The 24585-nt window shown below is 43.3% G+C and overlaps 1 protein-coding gene across 6 annotated transcripts in view; it reads left to right on the top strand.

The window, feature by feature from the left end:
- Window positions 1–24585, top strand: part of LOC106562829 (ral guanine nucleotide dissociation stimulator) — a 143809-nt gene that overhangs the window by 95384 nt on the left and 23840 nt on the right. For 5 of the 6 annotated variants that reach the window (XM_014127855.3, XM_082958055.1, XM_082958054.1 and 2 more), the window contains 6 exons: window positions 12115–12449; window positions 13233–13307; window positions 14171–14364; window positions 14789–14907; window positions 18888–19103; window positions 19395–19583. In XM_014127855.3, the coding sequence (XP_013983330.1) occupies window positions 12115–12449; window positions 13233–13307; window positions 14171–14364; window positions 14789–14907; window positions 18888–19103; window positions 19395–19583 (1128 nt within the window). The remainder of the gene's footprint in view (window positions 1–12114; window positions 12450–13232; window positions 13308–14170; window positions 14365–14788; window positions 14908–18887; window positions 19104–19394; window positions 19584–24585) is intronic. The other variant, XM_014127852.3, reaches the window with a different exon arrangement.

Below are 24585 nucleotides of genomic sequence, written 5' to 3'. Positions count from 1 at the left end.
CTGACGTCATTAAAAGGTCATTTACCACCTTCACAAGTGCAGTCTCAGTGCTATGATGGGGTCTAAAACCAGACTGAAGCGTTTCGTATACATTGTTTGTCTTCAGGAAGGCAGTGAGTTGCTGTGCAACAGCTTTTTCTAAAATTTTTGAGAGGAATGGAAGATTCGATATAGGCCGATAGTTTTTTATAATTTCTGGATCAAGATTTTTAAGAGAGGCTTTATTACTGCCACTTTTAGTGAGCTTGGTACACATCCGGTGGATAGAGAACCGTTTATTATGTTCAACATAGGAGGGCCAAGCACAGGAAGCAGCTCTTTCAGTAGTTTAGTTGGAATAGGGTCCAGTATGCAGCTTGAGGGTTTGGAGGCCATGATTATTTTCATCATTGCGTCAAGAGATATAGTACTAAAACACTTTAGTATCTCCCTTGATCCTAGGTCCTGGCAGAGTTGTGTAGACTCAGGACAATGGAGCTTTGGAGGAATACCCAGATTTAAAGAGGAGTCTGTAATTTGCTTTCTAATGATCATGATCTTTTCCTCAAAGAAGTTCATAAATTTATTACTGCTGAAGTGAAAGCCATCCTCCATTTGCGAAGGCTGCTTTTTAGTTAGCTTTGCGACAGTATCAAAAATAAATTTCGGATTGTTCTTATTTTCCTCAATTAAGTTGGAAAAATAGGATGATCGAGCAGCAGTGAGGGCTCTTCGATACTGCACGATACTGTCTTTCCAAGCTAGTCGGAAGACTTCCAGTTTTGTGTGGCGCCATTTCCGTTCCAATTTTCTGGAAGCTTGCTTCAGAGCTCGTGTATTTTCTGTATACCAGGGAGCTAGTTTCTTATGACAGATGTTTTTAGTTTTTAGGGGTGCAACTGCATCTAGGGTATTGCGCAAGGTTAAATTGAGTTCCTCGGTTAGGTGGTTAACTGATTTTTGTCCTCTGACGTCCTTGGGTAGGCAGAGGCAGTCTGGAAGGGCATCAAGGAATCTTTGGGTTGTCTGAGAATTTATAGCACGACTTTTAATGCTCCTTGGTTGGGCTCTGAGCAGATTATTTGTTGCAATTGCAAACGTAATAAAATGGTGGTCCGATAGTCCAGGATTATGAGGAAAAACATTTAGATCCACAACATTTATTCCATGGGACAAAACTAGGTCCAGAGTATGACTGTGGCAGTGAGTAGGTCCAGAGACATGTTGGACAAAACCCACTGAGTCGATGATGGCTCCGAAAGCCTTTTGGAGTGGGTCTGTGGACTTTTCCATGTGAATGTTAAAGTCACCAAAAATTAGAATATTATCTGCTATGACTACAAGATCCGATAGGAATTCAGGGAACTCAGTGAGGAACACTGCATATGGCCCAGGAGGCCTGTAAACAGTAGCTATAAAAAGTGAGTGAGTAGGCTGCATAGATTTCATGACTAGAAGCTCAAAAGACGAAAACGTCATTGGTTTTTTTTTTGTAAATTGAAATTTGCTATCGGAAATGTTAGCAACACCTCCGCCTTTGCCGGATGCACGGGGGGTATGGTCACTAGTGTAACCAGGGGGTGAGGCCTCATTTAACACAGTAAATTCATCAGGCTTAAGCCATGTTTCAGTCAGGCCAATCACATCAAGATTATTATCAGTGATTAGTTCATTGACTATAACTGCCTTGGAAGTGAGGGATCTAACATTAAGTAACCCAATTTTGAGATGTGAGGTATCACAATCTCTTTCAATAATGGCAGGAATGGAGGAGGTCTTTATACTAGTGAGATTGCTAAAGCGAACACCGCCATTTTTAATTTTGCCCAACCTAGATCGAGGCACAGACACGGTCTCAATGGGGAAAGCTGAGCTGACTACGCTGACTGTGCTAGTGGCAGACTCCACTAAGCTGGCAGGCTGGCTAACAGCCTGCTGCCTGGCCTGCACCCTATTTCATTGTGGAGCTAGAGGAGTTAGAGCCCTGTCTATGTTCGTAGATAAGATGAGAGCACCCCTCCAGCTAGGATGGAGTCCGTCACTCCTCAACAGGCCAGGCTTGGTCCTGTTTGTGGGTGAGTCCCAGAAAGAGGGCCATATCCACCACATTCTGCCGGATCTTTATCTTTCTTGAGAGATGAAGGCTTGAGTTAGCATCGGGGGGAGAGAGCCCTGTGATAACGAGTCAGTGAACATATCTAATAGTAATGGGGCGAGTTGATCTGAGAATATTTTATAGAAATTGACAGGGAAGCCATCACGGCCTGGGGCCTTGCATTAACTTTAGACCCTTTGTTATCTCATCTAGATGCAGAGTGTTGTCCAGAACATTACTCATGTCCATATCAACGGATGGGATATCCAAGTTATCTAAAAAGTTGTCCATGGCCGTATTATCTGATGGTGGTTCGGATTTGTAGAGGTTAGAATAAAATGACGCAAAAGTTGAATTAATATTATAGGGATCACTTGCAAGATTACGGGAAGAGTCATAAACCTGAGAGATAAGATGATATGCTGACTGGCGTTTAAGTTGGTGTGCCAAAAGGCAGCTGGCCTTGTTACCATATTTGTAGTACGTCCCCATTATTCATTGCAACAGAAACTGCTTTATCAGTGGAAATCAGATTAAATTGAGTTTGCAGTTTCAGCCTCTGTGTATAATTCAGGGGATGGTGAAGTTGAATATTGCACTTTCTATTGCCAGGATTGACTCCACCAGTTCTTGATGTTTCGGTTCTGTGTGTTTGACATAAGTAAGAAATGATCTTTCCCCGTAATACAGCTTTGAAAGTCTCCCAAAGAAGAGAGGGAGATGTGTCATCCTTTTAATTCATTTGAATGAATACATCTATGTTGGTTGAAATAAAGTCACAGAAATCTTTGTTAGACAATAGGACCCTGTTAAATCTCCAAATCAACCGATTTTTTTGCGTTTGGAGTAAGAGCTAAGTCCAGAATGTCGAAGGAATGGTTCGAAATTACTATAGCAGAATGTTCTGTAGTTTTAACTGAAGGGAGAAGGGCTCTATCTAAAAAAAAGTAGTCTATGCGAGTCTTTGTTCAATAATACAGTTTAGGTCCCCGCCGAAGATGAGGCAGTGGGTGTCAAGATTAGGTAGAGAGGCTAGAAGAGATAAAATCTAGTGTCATAAATCTAGTGTCATCCCAGTTAGGGGCATAAACATTTGCAAGTACAACAGGGGTCTGGAAGAGGTTGCCACTAACTATTGTCCTCCAGGATCTAAAATGATCTGTCAGGGTGAAAACTGTACTAGTTTGAATCACTATTGATGTTTTTCTTTGCCGTTAAAAGTAGAATGAAAAACCTGTCCAACCCATGCTTTACGCAATCTAGTATGGTTGTTAACACGTACAGTACCGGTCAAAAGTTTGGACACACCTACTCATTTAAGGGATTTTCTTTATTTTACTATTTTCTACATTGTAGAATAATAGTGAAGACATCAACACTATGAAATAACACATAGGGAATCATAAAGTAACCAAAAAAGTGTGAAACAAATCAAAATATATTTTATATTTGAGATTCTTCAAAGTAGCCACCCTTTGCCTTGATGACAGCTTTGCACACTCTTGGCATTCTCTCGACCAGCTTCAGGAGGAATGCTTTTCCAACAGTCTTGAAGGAGTTCCCACGTATGCTGAGTACTTGTTGGCTGCTTTTCCTTCACTCTGCATCCAACTTATCCCAAAATCTAGTTACTACATGATTACATATGTGTTATTTCATAGTTTTGATGTCTTCACTATTATTCTACAATGTAGAAGAAAAACCCTTGAATGAGTAGGTGTGTCCAAACTTTTGACTGGTACTGTATGTATTATGTCATTTTTCATATGGTCCCCAGGAACGTTAGCTGATGCTTTTACAGTGGCTTATGGGGATCCTAATAAATACCAAATAGTATTCACATGGCCTATTAGGTCACCAGTGCAGTCACATTTGTTGCTCAATGTTTTGTGTATAGTTTGAGAAGTTTATGGGGGTTTTCTTTCCAGAGCAATGCTGTTTGACAGACTGTTTCCCAATGTAGTCTTATCAAGAGTCGGATAAACGAACAGAGTGTTGAATGCTCTCGGTGTGTGAGTGGTTTGATGTCTGAGTGTGTGCGTTTTGAGTGTGTGTGTGTGTGTGTGTGTGTGTGTGTGTGTGTGTGTGTGTGTGTGTGTGTGTGTGTGTGTGTGTGTGTGTGTGTGTGTGTGTGTGTGTGTGTGTGTGTGTGTGTGTGTGTGTGTGTGTGTGTATTTGTGCCACAGTGCATGTGTGTAGAAAACTGGTACTTGAGCTTATACACACTCTTGAGAAACACACAAACATTCGCACACACCACACACTCACATACACACACACATACAGACAGACACACACTTTTAGACTAATGAGGATTGCACTCAGTCTTTGTGTGTGTGTGTGTGTTGTGTGTGCATACTTGTGTGTTCTGTTAGTGTTCATGTTACGTCCACGAGCCCCATTGTGGTTATGCTTCCAAATTACAATGAGGGAAAGGAACCAGGTCAAGCTTGGAGTGAATAGAATACTTGAAAAAGAGAGAGGTAGAGAAAGAGAGAGAGAGGTAGAGAGAGACTATTTTCAAATGTGTCAAACAGAGGGAGAGAAGAAATTAGTAGGGAGGGGAAAAGAAGGGCAGGAGAAAAGAGAGAGGGAGGGAGGGAGGGAGTGGGCTTGGTGGTCAAAACATAGTCTGGCCTAGACTTACAGCAGGGGTGGGCAATTCCAGTCCTCCAGGGCCTGATTGGTGTCACAGTTTTTCCCCAGCCCCAGCTAACACAAGTCCTTATAGCATTCTTAATACAGTAATACTCCAACAGCATTTCCTTATTTACTTTCTGTGGATTGTATCTCGGTCTAAAACTCAACAAAACATACAGTCGTGGTTTGTATTGGCAGTTGAAGAAATGTTGCTTTATTTCAACATGGGCTGATTTCACCCAGTTGCATATGGCCCCCATTCTAATCCCTGTACCATGGCTTCAGGTCTGTGATCTATGTGTGTCATTCCTCTAAAACTGGATGACTAGCTAGCTAACAAACATACAGTGCAGATAAAATCTTCAAATTCAATATTTTACACAATACCTTATCACAGCACTGGCAAACCATGGTTGATCAGCTGCCTAACCAGAATGGCTGACCTTCATCCCATCATAAGAAGGTTCATGTCCATTCTAGTATTCTAATTCTATAGGTCATTATCAATAAAAGACCCCATAGTCAGAAAAACAAATGTCAAATGTCATTCTATCATTAGAGTTATACAGCAAGTAACTGCATGCTTTTGTAACATATACACTGGGAGTCAGGAAGCAGGTGCAGAAGGTGAGTTTAATAAAGAACCGATACAGCCACATACTGAATGTGAAAGAAAACAATACAACCTAATGACTGATGTCAACTGAGGGCTAAATAAAGGGGAAGTAATCAAGGAGAAAATTATGACCAGGTATGCGTAATGATGGTAACAGGTGTGCGTAATATAGTTGCCAGTGCCGGTGGTTAATATACCGTCAATGTCGAGCGCTGGAGGGACAGCTTTTCATGATCATGAAACATCAATTGATCATGTAATTCCAGATACTTGAGGGTACCCTATCCATTTGGCATGTAGCTAGCTAGCTAAGAAAACAACTTGTAATTTAGCTTGCTTCATCAGAGATTAGCCTTTTGGAAAGAGCTTGACATCGGCAAGTCGTCGTCCTGGTAAAGTTGTCAGTCAGACTACTGTCATCACCACTATAGATGGCCATATACTTGGATATAGCCATCTAGTTTATCCCCTGAAAGTTAGCTTACCATATTGACTTGATCTATTATTAGCTAGCTAGCCAATTTGACGTGGTCCATCAATCAATGTAGCCTGTCATGTCTGTCAGCAGCAAATCGTGATTTTAACACTTCAAATCAATGTTTTAAAGGGGATGTTAGCTAAATTCGCTAGGTAGGCCTGCATTGGTTGGAGAAAAAAAAGTACATTAGGTCTACATACCACTGTACAAAGTTTCTACCGTTAGCTTGCAATGTAAACATTACCAGCTACTGTACATTGACAAATGCGCCCTTATTCTGCTTGAGGCAGATCCCACAAACGATAAGAAATGAACCTTAACAATTTAATTGTCAGGTATAGCCCAGTTTTATATCACTCCAGTGATGATTTTAGGATGTAAATCTTGGTGGGGCAAAAAAATATACTCTACTGTTCAAAAGTTTGGGGTCACTTAGAAATGTCCTTGTTTTAAAAATAAATACATTGTCCATTTATTTAACAATGCCTTGAAAATGTCCTGGTTTCCATGTGTTTGATGCCATTCCATTCACTTCATTCCATCCATTATTATGAGCCGTCCTCCCCTCAGCAGCCTCTACTGGGCTGCTCTGCCATGAAAACCCATTTCATGAAACTCCCGACAAACAGTGCTGACGTTGCTTCCATAGGCAGTTTGGAACTCTGTAGTGATTGTTGCAACCGAGGATAGATGATTTCAGCACTCGGCGGTCCCGTTCTGTGAGCTTGTGTGGCCTACCACTTCACAGTTGATCCGTTGTTGCTCCTAGACGTTTCCACTTCACAACAACAGCACTTACAGTTGACCGGGGCAGCTTTAGCAGGACAAAAATTTGATGAACTGACTTGTTGAAAAGGTGGCATCCAATGACGGTGCCACATTTAAAGTCATTGAGCTCTTCGGTACGGGCCATTCTACTGCCAATGTTTGTCTATGGAGATTGCAAGGCTGATTGTTTGATTTTATACACCTAGACAAATTCACTAATTTGAGGGGTGTCCACATACTTAGGTATATATAATGTAGCTCACAGACTCCAAAGGTTTGCTTATGTGGCACTACTTTGCATCAACGTAACCACCTCTTTGTAAATAATAGTGCACACATAGATATGGGAAATTAGCTTGGACTGCAGGTCCATTCTCAACCCATCCATCCTCAACCCATCCATGATTCCAGAGGAAGGATGTCATACCTTTCTCTTGTCCTAGTACAGGGGACACACACAGTTGTCTAGGATGTGTCTGTCAGGATGTACTTTTCCTTTAAACTCTCTTTTTTCCCCAGGAACAACTAGTAGTTAGTTCAATGTCCCACACACACACACAAACCCACCACTTGGCAGTGCTACACCTTGTGTATGTCAGACAAAGTAGACAAATGCAGGCAAACATAAGTGCTCCTCATAACTACAGCCAGGAGTGTACGTGCAGTGTGTATGTGTGAGGTCCCTTCTTCTTGTCTTCCCATCTCACTTCCATCTCTTCCCACTCTCCACAGAGAGCAGAGAAGTGCCCAAACTTCAAGACTCCCCTTGTAACCCCCCTCTGAAGTCTATGACTAAGCATCCGTGTGCTGTGTGTGAAACTTTCCCAGAATAGGCTGCATTATTTTATTTGACCTTTATCTAACTAGGTAAGTCAGTTAAGAACAAATACTTATTTACAATGACAGCCTAAACCAGGACATACCAAGAAGCTCTCTCTCTGAGCAACAACCAATACAGGACATACCCAGAAGCTCTCTCCTCCTAACAAAGGAACACTGGCTTTTAAAGCTGCAGAAGGAGTCGGTAATTGAAAACAGCTGTATCTCCAGATGAGAGGGCGGGGTCAGAGCTCCAATCATCAATGGGGCCGACCAATCGGCTGCTTAGGACTTCAGGAAGCCATTTCCTGAAATACACACACAAACACCCAACACAGAAACTGGGGAATGTAACAGACTCCCTATCATGGCCGGATGTGATACAGCCTGGAATCGAACCAGGGACTGTAGTGAAACCTCTTGCACTGAGATACAGTGCCTTAGACCACTGCGCCATAATAACCCCTCTCACAGCAGCACAGCTTTGCCTTAGTACCACACAAACACACACATGAACACGCACACACATACACACACAGTGATTATACACATGCAAAAAAGTCCCTCTCCCTCTTACTTCTCCCTCTCACTTTCTTTCTCTCTCCCTTTCTGTCATCCCTCTTTCCTTTTCATCTTCTATGTCTATCTTCACCCCCCCCCCCCCCCCCCCCTGCCCCCTCTCGATCGATGGCGGCAGGGCGAGAGTGCCGGTGAAGCGCCAGTGGAATGTCTGTAATAATTATAATATTGAGAGGAACCACACAAAAGTGACAGAGGGAGAGATGTAGAAAGGAAGAGATGAGGGGAAGTCGAGGAATTCAAGCTAGTGGTAGTCATAGCGCCTGCCAGAAGGGGGGCAGGGAGGTGTGTGTGGTGTGTGTGTGTGTGTGTGGTGTGTGACAGGATTTTAAGACCCTGAGTCACATCGAGGGGAAACTGAACCAGACCTGGCTGGACTGACACTTTAAGATTGTCAAAGTAATCCAAAGGCTTTCAGTGCTCTCACTTTGTTGTATATACTAAGAAAAGTCAGTAGGTCATTGTGAATGGTGCTCGGTTCTGTGTGTGCGAGTATGTGTGTGTGTCAGCCAAACCCAAGCCAACTGTGCGGTCCAAGCTATCTGGTGACTCACCAATTGGAGCCTGTTGATTGACAAACCCTTCCTAATGTGCCTTTCAGCATATCTAGTGTGTGTGTGTAATCTTCCTCCCATTGTCTTAGCAACACCATAAACAGACCATACATGTGTCTATTTTAGCGTAACTGTACCTAGCTGTAGGTATATCCTCACTACATACAGTAAATCCTACTATTACTAACCTCTCTGGACTAGGTGGGATGTTTGCGTCCCACCCTAGTCAACAGCCAGTGGAATCCCGTGGTGCGATATTCAAATACCTTAGAAATGCTATTACTTCAATTTCTCAAACATATGCCAAATTTACACAATTTTAAAGACAAGACTCTCATTAATCTAACCACACTGTCCGATTTCAAAAAGGCTTTACAACGAAAGCAAAACATTAGATTATGTCAGCAGAGTACCCAGCCAGAAATAATCAGACACCCATTTTTCAAGCTAGCATATAATGTCACAAAAACCAAAACCACAGCTAAATGCAGCACTAACCTTTGATGATCTTCATCAGATGACACTCCTAGGACATTATGTTATACAATACATGCATGTTTTGTTCAATCAAGTTCATATTTATATCAAAAACCAGCTTTTTACATTAGCATGTGACTAGCATGTGACTAGCATTCCCACCGAACACTTCCGGTGAATTTACTAAATTACTCACGATAAACGTTCACAAAAAACATAACAATTATTTTAAGAATTATAGATACAGAACTCCTTTATGCAATCGCGGTGTCCGATTTTAAAATAGCTTTTCGGTGAAAGCACATTTTGCAATATTCTCAGTAGATAGCCCGGCCATCACAGGCTAGCTATTTTGACACCCACCAAGTTCGGTACTCACCAAACTCAGATTTACTAAAAGAAAAATTGGATTACCTTTGCTGTTCTTCGTCATAATGCACTCCCAGGACTTCTACTTAAACAACAAATGTTGGTTTGGTTCCAAATAATCCATAGTTATATCCAAATAGCGGCGTTTTGTTTGTGCGTTCAAGACACTATCCGAAGGGTGACGCGCCCGGCGCGTTTCGTGACAAAAAATGTCAAAATATTCCATTACCGTACTTCGAAGCATGTCAAACGCTGTTTAAAATAAATTTTTATGCGTTTTTTCTTGTAAAATAGCGATAATATTCCGACCGGGAGTCGTTGTTTTCGTTCAAAGACTGAGAAAGTAAAATGGACTCTTCACGTGCATGCGCACGCCCGTCTCATTGTTCTCAGATCGACCACTTACCAAATGTTTTTCAGCCAGTAACTGCAGAGTCATCATTCAACGTTCTGGCGCCTTCTGAGAGCCTATGGGAGCCTTAGAAAGTGTCACGTTACAGCAGAGATCCTTTGTTTTGGATAGAGATGACAAAGAAGGCCAAGAAATGGTCAGAGAGGGCGCTTCCTGTTTGGAATCTTCTCAGGTTTTGGCCTGCCATATGAGTTCTGTTATACTCACAGACACCATTCAAACAGTTTTAGAAACTTTATTATATGCATTATATGCATATTCTAGTTACTGGGCAGGAGTAGTAACCAGATTAAATCGGGTACGTTTTTTATCCGGCCGTGCAAATACACCCCCTATCCCCAACAGGTTAAAAGCAGACATTTTGGAGAGTTCTATTGCAGTTGACATACACACTCTCCAAATACTCACACACAGGTTCAGATCTGATGTACTGTACACACTGTGCACACACGCATACAGTACACACAGACAGTACAAACAAACTGGAACTGATATTACTCTCTGTGGAGCCATGGTTATCTGGAGTGTTGGATGACATACCAGAACAGCCAGACAGGGCCAGGGCCAGACTAAAGGGCGGATAGATTGATAGGCAGGCAGGCAGGCAGGCTGGCAGGCAGGCTGGCAGGCAGGCTGGCAGGCAGGCTGGCAGGCAGGACAACAACAACAACAACAATGCAGCATCTGTGTCCACTCTCCTTGAGCGATTACATTCCCTAACCCTGATAAACCCTTCTATGTTTTCTTCTTATCCCCCTTATATGGAAGAGGCTCTCTCTCTTTTACTTCCTTGAAGTTAGCTAAAACATATACTGTTCGTATACTGTATGCGCGTTCTGGGTGTAGGTGCGTTCTGGGTGTAGGTGCAGGCTTTTGTTCCAACCAAGCACTAACACATCTGATTCTCCTAATGAAAGACTTGAATAAAGACTATGATTAATTTATTAGTAGAATCCATCACGTTACTGGTTGGCCAGAACAAAAGATTGCTGTAGCATGTACATTATATCCTGACCTATAATAGCTCAATGAACGTATCAGTCATGAAACTGAGTGTTTATGTAGTCGTAGACATCACAGCATAACTGTTCTCAGATTAGCTTTCTTGGCACAGACTGACACTGATACTGAATACGTGACACTGCACATGCTCACGTTCAGTAAATATTTATACCACATGTTTTATAATATCAAATATTTGCCTGGCGATTTTCAGTCCAGCTCAAAACTTCCTCAGCATGTCACAGAAAGGCTGTCTGCCTTCAACGTCAGACTGTTGACCCATCTGATGCATGGGTGTCCCCTATCTACGGTTTAACTAAATTGGATAGTTAAATAGAGTCTTGGCAGTGGCATTCGACATTGTGATCAAAACTTTGCATTGTGAATCATTCAATGCAATCCCAAATAGATGCAGTGCAGTGCTAAAAAGCCAAAAGCTATAGCACCTACTTTAAAAACGGGGTTTTTACATTTTTTTATTTTATACTGTCAAAATATCCTCCAATGTGTCTGCAAGCAAACCTGAGCCCATTATGTCCATCCTCTACCACCACAGCTGTTCAGTCCTCACTCTGTTTACGAACATCCACTTCTGCTATCAGCCCTTATCCACATCCTGTATGCCAACCGTTAAGAAGGCATGCCCTGTGCTGTACCCTTGTGCTGTGCCCTGTTCTGTACCCTTTTCCGTACCCTGTTCTGTGCCCTGTTCAGTGTTGTTCCCTGTGCTGTGTCGTGCTGGTGAATAGCTGGCTGGGGAACCAAAAACTACAGGGAACAGATTGTGGCAAAACATTGAGTCGAGTGCCATAGTTGGTTTTGGCCCGAGGCTAGGGGCTAGTTAAATTGTGAGATATTGAGTTGGACTCAGATAGAAAAAGAATCCATAAAAGAACAAATGGGTCACAGGATGGTGGAGTGAATATTGTTTGGCCAGAGTGATATGGGTTTTAGCCCAACAAATCAACAGAGGGAGAGAGGCCAAAAGCTTGTGATGTCTGTCACTGGATAATGGGACTATAGCCTAGACCAGAGGCAAATAAAATCACTTCCTTCTAAAATTGTCACACAATAATACAAATAATGTGTGAAGGGGAATACTCCAATACTGTATTTTACAGCAATATACATGTAGTCTATTAATCAATGGTTATATGTAATGCATGGTTCGATGTGTAACTAAAGAAAAGCCAGCCCTTACCTTTTGGAGAAATACCAGAATTAGTATGGACCAGGCTTCATTTTATTGTCACGTGTGTGGAAAAAAGAAAGAAAGAGTATTTAAACCTCTCTCTCTATCTCTCACTTTTTCCCTCTGTCTTTCAGAATGCGACCCAGGAGATTGGCGAGGAGGTGGAGGACGGGGTGGTATACACCATCACCCTGCGGAAGGTGCAGATGCTCCACCACCACCACCACCCTGGCCACCACATTGGTGGCAGCGGGGCCATTAAGGGCCAACGCTGGCTAGGTGTGGACGCATCGCTCAGCCTGTATGAGACGTGCAAGGTGCGCACCATCAAGGCAGGCACGCTGGAGAAGCTGGTGGAGTACATGGTGGCGGCATTCCGGGGCAACGACTCCACCTATGTTACCATCTTCCTCTGCACCTACCGCTCTTTCGCCTCCACCAAGCAGGTCTTGGACCTGCTGCTCAACAGGTGAGTAGAGGGGGAGAGAGGGAGGTAGGGATACATTGGTGCATAAATGGATGGATAGATGGATGAATTTACAGATGTATGCATGGGTGGATCCATCAGTTGATTGGTGGAAGAATTATAGATGGATGGAAAAGGTGGATGGATGGAGTGATGCATGAATGACATGATGAATGGAGGGTGTGGACGAGAGGGTGGAGGAATGAATGTCTTGATACAGGGATGGATATATGAATGGATGGATAGATAGGTAGATGACTAACAAACTGATTTCCACTGATCTAATGTCCATTGCTCGTGTTTCTTGGCCCAAGCAAGTCTCTTCTTCTTATTGGTGTCCTTTACTAGTGGTTTCTTTGCAGCAGTCCGACCATGAAGGCCTGATTCATGCAGTCTCCTCTGAACAGTTGATGTTGAGATGTGTCTGTTACTTGAACTCTGTGAAGCATGTATTTGGGCTGCAATCTGAGGTGCAGTTAATTGTCAATTTCTGAGGCTGGTAACTCTAATGAACTTATCCTCTGCAGCAGAGGTAACTCTGGTTCTTCCTTTCCTGTGACGGTCCTCATGAGAGCCAGTTTCATCATAGCGCTTCATGGTTTTTGCGACTGCACTTGAAAAAGCATTCAAAGTTCTTGAAATGTTCCTCATTGACTGACCTTCATGTCTTAAAGTAATGATGGACTGTCATTTATCTTTGTTTATTTGAGCTGTTCTTGCCATAATATGGACTTGGTCTTTTACCAAATAGGGCTATCTTCTGTATACCACCCCCACCTTGTTCAGGTATGCCAAGCTCCAGCACCTGCCTGGCTCAGAGGGCCACAGACTGACTCATGATGATCGCACAGATCTGAGGAAGTAAGTCTCTGTCTGACTCAGAAACACATTGTGGACAATACTTCTCTCAAATAGCCTCCTTTTCAACACATACTGTACTGTGACAGAAAACAGAGAAACTTACATAATTTTCACATTTTGTTGCCAGGAATGTGTAATATTTACACCTACAAGACATTATTCTAAGACATAAGAAAGGAAGCCACTTCATCTGTCCTACAAGCTAGTATAGTTGTAGGATCTTAATTTGATCATTCTTTTGTTGCTGAGGATTTTATTTCGCTGCAAGAAATGCAGATGAGCTTCATGATTTACATAAATTCATTGAAAACCTGCACTAACACACTGTTATAGTAACAGTATTCCACTTTTAATGTAGCTTCATTTTGACCAGCTAATATCCAACCCACTGATCAAGAAACACTATGGACTAAACACAGGTCAAATTAAAATCCTACATCTGTGTACCTCTTTTTTCTCCTTGCCACAAACACTATTCTGCTGACGTAAGCAGTTTTGCCATTATGGACATTGGATATGTTTCTATTGTGTTCATATAGGTGTTATACCGCATTACAAAGTTTGTCATCATTGTCCTATAGGTTGTGATCCATATCCTCAGGGCACTTTTTTATATATATATATCTTTCCTGTCCTTCTCTGACTTTAAGCAGCTAGGTAGCTAGTCCCTTTATTTTTCCACTCTCCTTTATTTTCACTCTCCCATCCTTTTCCTGTACTTGATACACCCCTCTCTCTATGTACTTTATCTTTCCTATCTCTCAACTCCATTTCCCTCTCTTTTTTATTATTATTAAAGGTAGAGAAATGTGTCATCCAAACTCTCTCCATCGCTCTCTCTCTCTCTCTCTCTCTCTCCCCAGCACGATATCCTCCATTTTGGGGGCATGGCTTGACCAGTACTCTGAGGACTTCTGGAATCCTCCGGAGTACAGCTGCCTGCGACGTCTCATTTCCTACCTGCACCTCAACTTCCCGGGATCGGACCTGGAACGCCGCGCCTGCAACCTCCTGGCCCACTTCGACCGCCGGCAGCTCCAAGAGCCCGAGAGTGAGTGTAAGGCACTCACCTAACCCCCAACTAAACTTATGCACTTTGAACCCTGACCCCAGCTCCTAAACATGGTCATGTAGAGTCCATATAATTCGTATTAAGTAGAAGGCCAGAGATGTTTTGGGTGGTACTCCAAATAAGAGAACACTGCTGTTTGTGAATCCCTTTTTGTGTTACAGACAAAACTGTGTGACGTGGTCGTGGGTGTCATGCAGTAAAGTAGGACCAGCACAGTCAGATGCTCTATTAGTCAAACACACACCTGTATTAGCTTACGACATTTCGATCTCCATTTTCAACGAAAGTTATATCTGAGTGTGGTGGCCCTCCACTACATTAAGGACTTTACAAACCCCAGCCGCTCATAAAAAGTGGTGAAAGTGTGTTTGACGTAATTAAGCTAATGAGTTGTGATGTCATCCCTCAGCGCTGGACCATGGCGGCTATCCTTTCACCTTATTGGAGAATGGCTACGAGGATGACCGACTGGACTTTCTGAACTTTGACCCAGCGGTGGTAGCCGAGCAGTTCACCCTCATGGACGCGGTAAGATGCCAAAACATTACAAAACTCAGATTCCCAACAGCACATGTCCTTGTACTAACAACATATGCTTATACAGTATTAACTCAGTTTTTGTTCGATTTTTCAATTACATTTAGTCTATTATTTTACATCATCATTTTCCACCATTGCACTTTATAGTGTTTAGTTACTTTCTCATTGTTTTCAAAAAGTTTGTGTATTTTTCCGCCAGATTTGATCCAAAATGAAAAATGAAACGCTGTAACTCTGTCCCCTTGTGAGCATCGGAGCCGAGATAGAGTCCTGCACGCGTCAGTTTTTTGGAGCCGCACCCACCCCACACTGGCCACATCAATTCCATGCCCCACCTGATAATAAACATCAGGACAGATTTTTCTCCACAACCCAACCAACCCGCATGGAGTTGATCAGAGAGCCGATCCGTGATCCGCCAAATAACATCAATTTATTTAATTGTTTTTATGACTCCAGAGTAGTAGGCTTTTAGGCTATTGCCATTCCCCACATTAATTAGTCTGCATGTCTATTCAATAGTTGGATACAAGGAAAACATGCCATGAATTAAGAACAATAGGCCTGTCTTCTTATTTTCACAATGCACATTGACAACTTAAAAGCCTTTGGAAAAAAGTCTTCTTCTTACGTAATGAAAGCCTAATAGCCGAGAATAACAAAACAATATGTTTACATTCAATATTGTTTAGATAATCATAGTTTAATTGAAACTTAAATGTACAGTTCCAAGAATCAACTAGATTATATGCTGAAAAAATTGCCTAGGTGTCATGGTTGTCGAAAGGAGGAGTGGACCAAAGTGCAGCGTGTGTGTCGTTCCACATTTTATTAATACTGTGAAACTATGCAATACATAAATAAACTGAATGACAAAAAAAAAAAAAAAAACGTGACGCAGAGGTGAAACATACACAACTCAAAATTAATCTCCCACAAACCCAGGTGGGAAAAAAAACTACTTAAGTATGATCTCCGATTAGAGACAATGAGGACCAGCTGCCTCTAATTGGAGATCATCCCAAACAAAACCAACATAGAAATACAAAACTAGAACATAAACATAGAAATAGAAAACATAGGGGAAAAAATCCTGTCACGCCCTGACCTACTCTACCATAGAAAATAACATCTTTCTATGGTCAGGACGTGACAGTACCCCCCCCCCCCCCAAGGTGCGGACTCCGACCGCACCTAAACAACAACAATCCCCCCCCCCCCCCCCCCCCAAAAAAAAGGGAGGGCAGGGTGGGTAACTATTGTCTATGGCAGCTCTGGTGCAGTACCCATAACCTTCTCATCCCGCGGATCCTCCCACAGAGGAGGCGGCTCCGGTTCGGGGCGTAACCCCCGCGCCGCCCGCTGATCCCTCTGCTTCTGTACCACCGGACCGTGGATCGTCGCTGAAGACTCCGGGCTGCGGGCCGTCTCAGGAGGTTCCGGGCCGTCTCAGGAGGTTCCGGACTGGGGACCGTCTCAGGAGGTTCCGGACTGGGGACCGTCTCAGGAGGTTCCGGACTGGGGACCGTCGCTACAGGCTCCATGCCATGGATCATCACTGGAGGCTTTGTGCCATGGATCATCACTGGAGGCTCCGGGCCATGGATTATCACTGGAGGCTTCGTGCCATGGATCATCTCTACAGGCTCCGGGCCATGGATCATCCCTACAGGCTTCTTGCCATGGATTATCCCTACAGGCTCCGGGCCATGGATTATCCCTACAGGCTCCGGGCCATGGATCATCACTGGAGGCTTCGTACGTGGAGCCGGAACAGGTCTCACCGGACTAGGGAACGTTGCTGGAGGCTCCGGACTGGGGAACGTGGCTGGGAGCTCTGTACTAGGGAACGTCGCTGGAGGTCGGGTGCGCAGAGCAGGCACAGGGTATACTGGGCCGTGGAGGCGCACTGGAGGTCTGGCTGGATGCTTACTTTAGTCCGGCAAGGGCGGGTCGCTGGCACAGGACGAACTGGGTTGTGCAGGCGCACTGGCGACACAGTGCATATAACTGGCGCAGGATATACTGGGCCTTGGAGGCACACTGGAGGTCTGAAGCTTATGACTGGCACAACCTGTCCTGGCTGGATACCCCCCGTAGCCTGGCAAGCACGGGGTATTGGAACAGGTCGCACTGGTTTGTGCTGGCGAACTGGGGGTACCGTGCGTAGAGCTGGCGCAGGATAACCTGGGCCGAAGAGACGCACAGGAGACCAGGAACACTGAGCCGGCACAATCCTTCCTGGCTGAATGCCAACTCTAGCACGGCCACTGTGAGTAGCTTGCACAGAGCGCACTGGGCTGTGGCTGCACACTGGAGACACCGTGCTCATTACCGCATAACCGGTGCCTGACCAGTCCTATTCTCCCCACGGTAAGCACGGGGAGTTTGCTCAGGTCTCCACCCTGACTCTGCCAATCTCCCCGGCTGCCGCTTGTGCTTGTCTCGTTGCCGGGCTAATTCCTCTTCTCGTCGCCGCTCTGCTCTCGCTGCCTCTACCTGTTCCCATGGGAGGCGATCCCATCCATCCTGGATCTCCTCCCACGTCCAGGATCCCTTGCCGTTCAAAATGTCCTCCCAGGTCCACTCCTGATCACGCTGCTTGGTCCTTTTGTGGTGGAGATTCTGTCACGGTTGTCGAAAGGAGGAGCGGACCAAAGTGCAGCGTGTGTGTTGTTCCACATTTTATTTATACTGTGAAATTATGCAATACATAAATAAACTGATAAACAAAAAAAAAACGTGACGCAGAGGTGAAACATACACAACTCAAAATTAATCTCCCACAAACCCAGGTGGAAAAAAAACCCTACTTAAGTATGATATCCAATTAGAGACAACGAGGACCAGCTGCCTCTAATTGGAGATCATCCCAAACAAAACCAACATAGAAATACAAAACTAGAACATGAACATAGAAATAGAAAACATAGAAAAAAAACTGGCACGCCCTGACCTACTCTACCATAGAAAATAACATCTTTCTATGGTCAGGACGTGACACTAGGCTACATTTATTTATTAGGATATTTGCTACTCAAACTTTTACCAGCCTCACAGGTTTAAACTTTATATGGCCTGTGTATGGTCTAAATGAACTAAAGCCTGAATTAACATAATAATTAACAAATAGTTAACTGAATTATTGTAAATAAATACCTGCGTGCACTTTTGCACTTTTTATCCATCTACCGGGTTGTTGTCCTCCTTGTGCACAATGACTCCAAAATTCTTCCACTCGCGCAACACGTTTCCATGATGGTGTAGCCTATTCCACCATCATAACCTTTCTTCTGTTACGTTAGACATTTTCGCGTGAGCTAGGAATCAGGGAAAATAAACTTAGCAACATTATGTTGCGTGGTGGAAGGGAATATATAAACTCTGCACGTGGACAAATTAGGAATGTTTCAGCACCACACAAATAATGGATAGTTCCCCGCTCCACTCTCTCGCTGCGTGGCTGTCTGCCTCACCGCTCACCTAGCCTAATGGACTTCGCAACACAATTCATCACAACAAGCTCCTGTGTTTGTAAAAAATATATTATCTTGATTTAAAAATGTTTTCCAGAATGTTTTCATTCCACCCACCAGTTGATTTTTTTGCGGGTCAACGACTGGGAACCGTGGGTATGCGACCTGATGCAGGACTATAAGCCGTGTTAGTTAACTCAGGAAGTGAGGAGAGTCAGAAGAAGTGAGGAGAGACAGAAGACACCGAGGGCTTTATGCCCACTCTGCTGTTGAGTTACCACTCATAAACAAATGTCACTCCAAAGGCTTTCCTACGGACTTTTGTTAGGAGACAGGAGTGCAGCAGACACTTTTATCATCCCTCCTTGAAGCCTTCTAAAGTATCTGCCTGCCTCTCTTTTCTCTCCCTCCTGTCCATGAGAGTGAAAACATGTTAAACTCATCTAAAATACATCACTGGTTGCGAGTTCTTACTCCCCTTTTTCCTCATAGGAGCTCTTTAAGAAGGTGGTCCCCTACCACTGTCTGGGGAGTATCTGGTCGCAGCGGGACAAGAAGGGCAAGGAGCATCTGGCACCCACCATCCGTGCCACTGTCACACAGTTCAACTGCGTCACCAACTGTGTCATCGCCACCTGCTTGAGCGAGCGTTTGCTCAAACCCACACAGCGGGCCAAACTGGTGGAGCGCTGGATCGAAGTGGCCAGGGTGAGGAGCTGTTGTTATCAGGAGTTCTTGTTGTTGTTGTTGTAGTTGTTGTTGTTGTTGTTGGCATGAGATTCTGAGGTGTCCTTGGTGTCAGTTCCTGCAGAGGCACAGTGTGTGTTGTGTAGCATGATGACTACAGTACCCATAATGCCATGTTCAAAATATATATTTGAGTAAAAAAAGTTTGGATGCTTCTCTTTCCATAATAATACAATGAATTGATATGCCACCGGTGCTTAATTGGGTTCATTGATATCTCCTTGATATTCATACAGTCTTTTTTCCCTTCAGGAGTGTCGAATCCTGAAGAACTTTTCTTCGCTGCGGGCCATCCTTTCTGCTCTGCAGTGCAACCCGGTCCACCGGCTGAAGAGGACATGGGATGAGGTGTCCAGGGAGAACTTCCGCATCTTCCACGAGTTGTCAGAAATCTTCTCAGACGAAAATAACCATTCGCTCAGCAGAGAGCTGCTCATCAAGGTAGGATGTGTGTGTGTGTGTGTACAGTACCAGTAAAAAGTTTGGACACACCTACTAATTCAAGGGTTTTTACTTTATTTTGACTATTTTCCACATTGTAGAATAATAGTGAAGACATCAAAACTATGAAATAACATATGGAATCATGTAGTAACCAAAGACGTGTTAAACAAATCAAAATATATTTGATATTTGACATTCTTAGTAGCCACCCTTTGCCTTGATGACAGCTTTGCACACTCTTGGCATTCTCTCAACCAACTTCACCTTGAATGCTTATCCAACAGTCTTGATGCAGTTCCCACATATGCTGAGCACTTGTTGGCTGCTTTTCCTTTACTCTGCGGTCCAACTCATCTCAAGCAATCTCAATTGGGTTGAGGTTGGTGATTGTGGAGGCCAGGTCATCTGATGCAGCACTCCATCACTCTCCTTCTTGGTCAAATAGCCATTAAACAGCCTGGTAGCCATTGTCCTGTTGAAAAATAATGATAGTCCCAGTAAACTCAAACCAAATGGGATGGCGTATCGCTGCAGAATGCTGTGGTAGCCATGCTGGTTAAGTGTGCCTTGAATTCTAAACAAATCACAGACAGTGTCACCAGCAAAGTACCATCACACCACCTCCTCCATGATTCACGGTGGGAACCACACATGCGGAGATCATCTGTTCACCTACTCTGCGTCTCACAAAGACGATGTGGTTGGAACCAAAAATCTCAAATTTGGACTCATCAGACCAAAGGACAGATTTCCACCGGTCTAATGACCATTGCTCGTGTTTCTTTGCCCAAACAATTTAGTAGTGGTTTCTTTGCAGAAATTCAACCATGAAGGCCTGATTCACACAGTCTCCTCTGAACAGTTGATGTTGAGATGTGCCTGTTACTTGAACTCTGTGAAGAATTTATTTATGCTGCAATTTCTGAGGCTGGTAACTGTAGTGAAAATATCTTCTGCAGCAAAGGTAACTATGGGTCTTCCTTTCCTGTGAGAGCCAGTTTCATCATAGCGCTTGATAGTTTTTGCGACTGCACTATTAGAAGTATTGTATTGACTGATCTTCATGTCTTACAGTAATGATGGACTGTTGTTTCTCTTTGCTTATTTGAGCTGTTCTTGCCATAACATGGACTTGGTTTTTTACCAAATAGGGCTAAATTCTGTTTACCACCCCTACCTTGTCACAACACAACTGATTGGTTCAAACGCATTAAGAAGGAAATAAATTCCACAAATGAACTTTTAACAAGGCACACCTGTTAATTGAAATGCATTCCAGGTGACTACCTCATGAAGCTGGTTGAGAGAATGCCAAGAGTGTGCAAAGCTGTCAACCAGGCAAAGGGTGGCTACTTTGAAGAATCTCAAATATAAAATATATTTAGATTTGTTTAACACTTTTTTTGGTTACTACATGATTCCATATGTGTTTTTTCATAGTTTTGATGTCTTCACTATTATTCTACTATGTAAAAGAAAAACCCCTGAATGAGTACAGTGGGGCAAAAAAATATTTAGTCAGCCACCAATTGTGCAAGTTCTCCCACGTAAAAAGATGAGAGAGGCCTGTAATTTTCATCATAGGTACACTTCAACTATGACAGACAAAATTAGAAAACAAAATCCAGAAAATCACATTGTAGGATTTTTAATTTATTTATTTGCAAATTATGGTGGAAAATAAGTATTTGGTCAATAACAAACAAGCAAGATTTCTGGCTCTCACAGACCTGTAACTTCTTCTTTAAGAGGCTCCTCTGTCCTCCACTCGTTACCTGTATTAATGGCACCTGTTTGAACTTGTTATCAGTATAAAAGACACCTGTCCACAACCTCAAACAGTCACACTCCAAACTCCGCTATGGCCAAGACCAAAGAGCTGTCAAAGGACACCAGAAACAAAATTGTAGACCTGCACCAGGGTGGGAAGACTGAATCTGCAATAGGTAAGCAGCTTGGTTTGAAGAAATCAACTGTGGGAGCAATTATTAGAAAATGGAAGACATACAAGACCACTGATAATCTCCCTCGATCTGGGGCTCCACGCAAGATCTCGCCCCGTGGGGTCAAAATGATCACAAGAACGGTGAGCAAAATCCCAGAACCACACGGGGGGACCTAGTGAATGACCTGCAGAGAGCTGGGACCAAAGTAACAAAGCCTACCATCAGTAACACACTACGCCGCCAGGGACTCAAATCCTGCAGTGCCAGACGTGTCCCCCTGCTTAAGCCAGTACATGTCCAGGCCGTCTGAAGTTTGCTAGAGAGCATTTGGATGATCCAGAAGAGGATTGGGAGAATGTCATATGGTCAGATGAAACCAAAATAGAACTTTTTGGTAAAAACTCAACTCGTCGTGTTTGGAGGACAAAGAATGCTGAGTTGCATCCAAAGAACACCATACCTACTGTGAAGCATGGGGGTGGAAACATCATGCTTTGGGGCTGTTTTTCTGCAAAGGGACCAGGACGACTGATCCGTGTAAAGGAAATAATGAATGGGGCCATGTATCGAGAGATTTTGAGTGAAAACCTCCTTCCATCAGCAAGGGCATTGAAGATGAAACGTGGCTGGGTCTTTCAGCATGACAATGATCCCAAACACACCGCCCGGGCAACGAAGGAGTGGCTTCGTAAGAAGCATTTCAAGGTCCTGGAGTGGCCTAGCCAGTCTCCAGATCTCAACCCCATAGAAAATCTTTGGAGGGAGTTGAAAATCCGTGTTGCCCAGCGACAGCCCCAAAACATCACTGCTCTAGAGGAGATCTGCATGGAGGAATGGGCCAAAATACCAGCAACAGTGTGTGAAAACCTTGTGAAGACTTACAGAAAACGTTTGACCTGTGTCATTGCCAACAAAGGGTATATAACAAAGTATTGAGATAAACTTTTGTTATTGACCAAATACTTATTTTCCACCATAATTTGCAAATAAATTCATAAAAAATCCTACAATGTGATTTTCTGGATTTTTTTTCTCATTTTGTCTGTTATAGTTCACGTGTACCTATGATGAAAATTACAGGCCTCTCTCATCTTTTTAATTGGGAGAACTTGCACAATTGGTGCAAGTTGCCAATGCCATTGCAATTTAATGCTTTTTTATTGATGGAATTACTAGTCGATGTAAATACGTTTGACCATCATGCTTATCGGTCTATAGGTTAATTTGCATAATCTAGTGGAATTAAATTGGCCTGTGGGTATTTTTGTTGAATACCCACACAACTATCACGCGCGCACAGCATTTGAATTTGTATTTATTATGGATCCCCATTAGCTGCTGGCAGCTACTCTTCCTGGGGTCCAGCACAATTAAGGCAGTTATACATTTTTAAAAACATTATGATAGATTCACAACAGATTTCACAACATATTAAGTTTGTGCCCTCAGGCCCCCTCTACTACTACATATCTACAATACAAAATCAATGTGTACGTGTGTATAGTGCGTATGTTATCGTGTGTATGAATGCATATGTCTGTGCCTATGTTTGTGTCCCCTCTGTTCCATTAGGTGTATCTTTATCTGTTTTTTTATCTAATTTTACTGCTTGCGTCAGTTACTTGATGTGGAATAGAGTTCCATGTAGTCATGGCTCTATGTAGTACTGTGCACCTCCCATAGTCTGTTCTGGACTTGGGGACTGTGAAGAGACCTCTGGTGGCATGTCTTGTGGGGTATGCATGGGTGTCCAAGCTGTGTGCCAATAGTTCAGACAGACAGCTCGGTGCATTCAACATATCAATACCTCTCCCAAATACAAGTAGTGATGAAGTCAATCTCTGCTCCACTTTGAGCCAGGAGAGATTGACATGCATATTATTAATGTTAGCTCTTTACATACATCCAAGGGCCAGCCTTGCTGCCCTGTTCTGAGACAATTGCAATTTTCCTAAGTCCCTCTTTGTGGCACCTGACCACATGACTAAACAGTAGTCCAGGTGTGACAGAACTAGGGCCTGTAGGACCTGCCTTGTTGATAGTGCTGTTTAGAATGCAGACTGGCTCTTTATTATGGACAGACTTCTCCCCATCTTAGGTACTGTTGTATCAATATGTTTTGATCATAACGGTTTACAATCCAGGGGTACTCCAAGTAGTTTAGTCTTCCCTTGCTCAATTACTGTCACGTGTGCTCCCTTTCCGGCTTCTAGGTCACCAGGTTGCTCGTTATGGCGCACACCTGTCACCATCATTACATGCACCTGCACGTCATCAGACTCACCTGGACACCATCACTTCCCTGATTACCTTCCCTATATATGTCACTCCCTTTGGTTCCTTCCCAAGGCGTCATTGTTTCTGTTCCTGTGTCAGTTCTGTGCGTTGTTCGTGTTTCTTATTTTTGTATTATGCTGTGTTTTATTTATTAAAACACTCACTCCCTGAACTTGCTTCCCGTCTCTCAGCGCACATCGTTACAATTACCATGTTATTCATTGCAAGATTTAGTTTAGCTTTAGGGTTTAGTGAATGATTTGCCCAAAATACAATGCTTTTTGTTTTTAAATATTTAGGACTAACTTATTCCTTGCCACCCATTCGGTCACTAACTGCAGCTCTTTAAGTGTTGCAGTCATTTCAGTCACTATGGTAGCTGACGTGTATAGTGTTGAGTCATCGGCATTCATAGACACACTGGCTTTACTCAAAGCTAGTGGCATGTCATTAGTAAAGATTGATAAAAGTAAGGTGTCTAGACAGCTGCCCTGGGGAATTCCTGATTCTACCTGGATTTTGTTGGAGAGGCTTCCATTAAAGAACACCCTCTGTGTTCTGTTAGACAGCTAAAGCTTTATCCACAATATACCAGGGGGTGTAAAGCCATAACACATACGTTTTTCTAGCAACAGACTATGCTCGATAATGTCAAAACCCGCACTGAAGTCTAACAAAACAGCCCCAACAATCTTTTTATCATCGATTTCTCTCAGCCAATCATCAGTAATTTGTGTCAGTGCTTGTTGAATGTCCTTTCCTATAAGCGTGCTGAA

The sequence above is a fragment of the Salmo salar genome, chromosome 11, assembly GCF_965601325.2.
Source record: "Salmo salar chromosome 11, fSalSal1, whole genome shotgun sequence".
NCBI lineage: Eukaryota > Metazoa > Chordata > Actinopteri > Salmoniformes > Salmonidae > Salmo > Salmo salar.
This window is presented reverse-complemented; position numbering and strand designations above follow the sequence as displayed.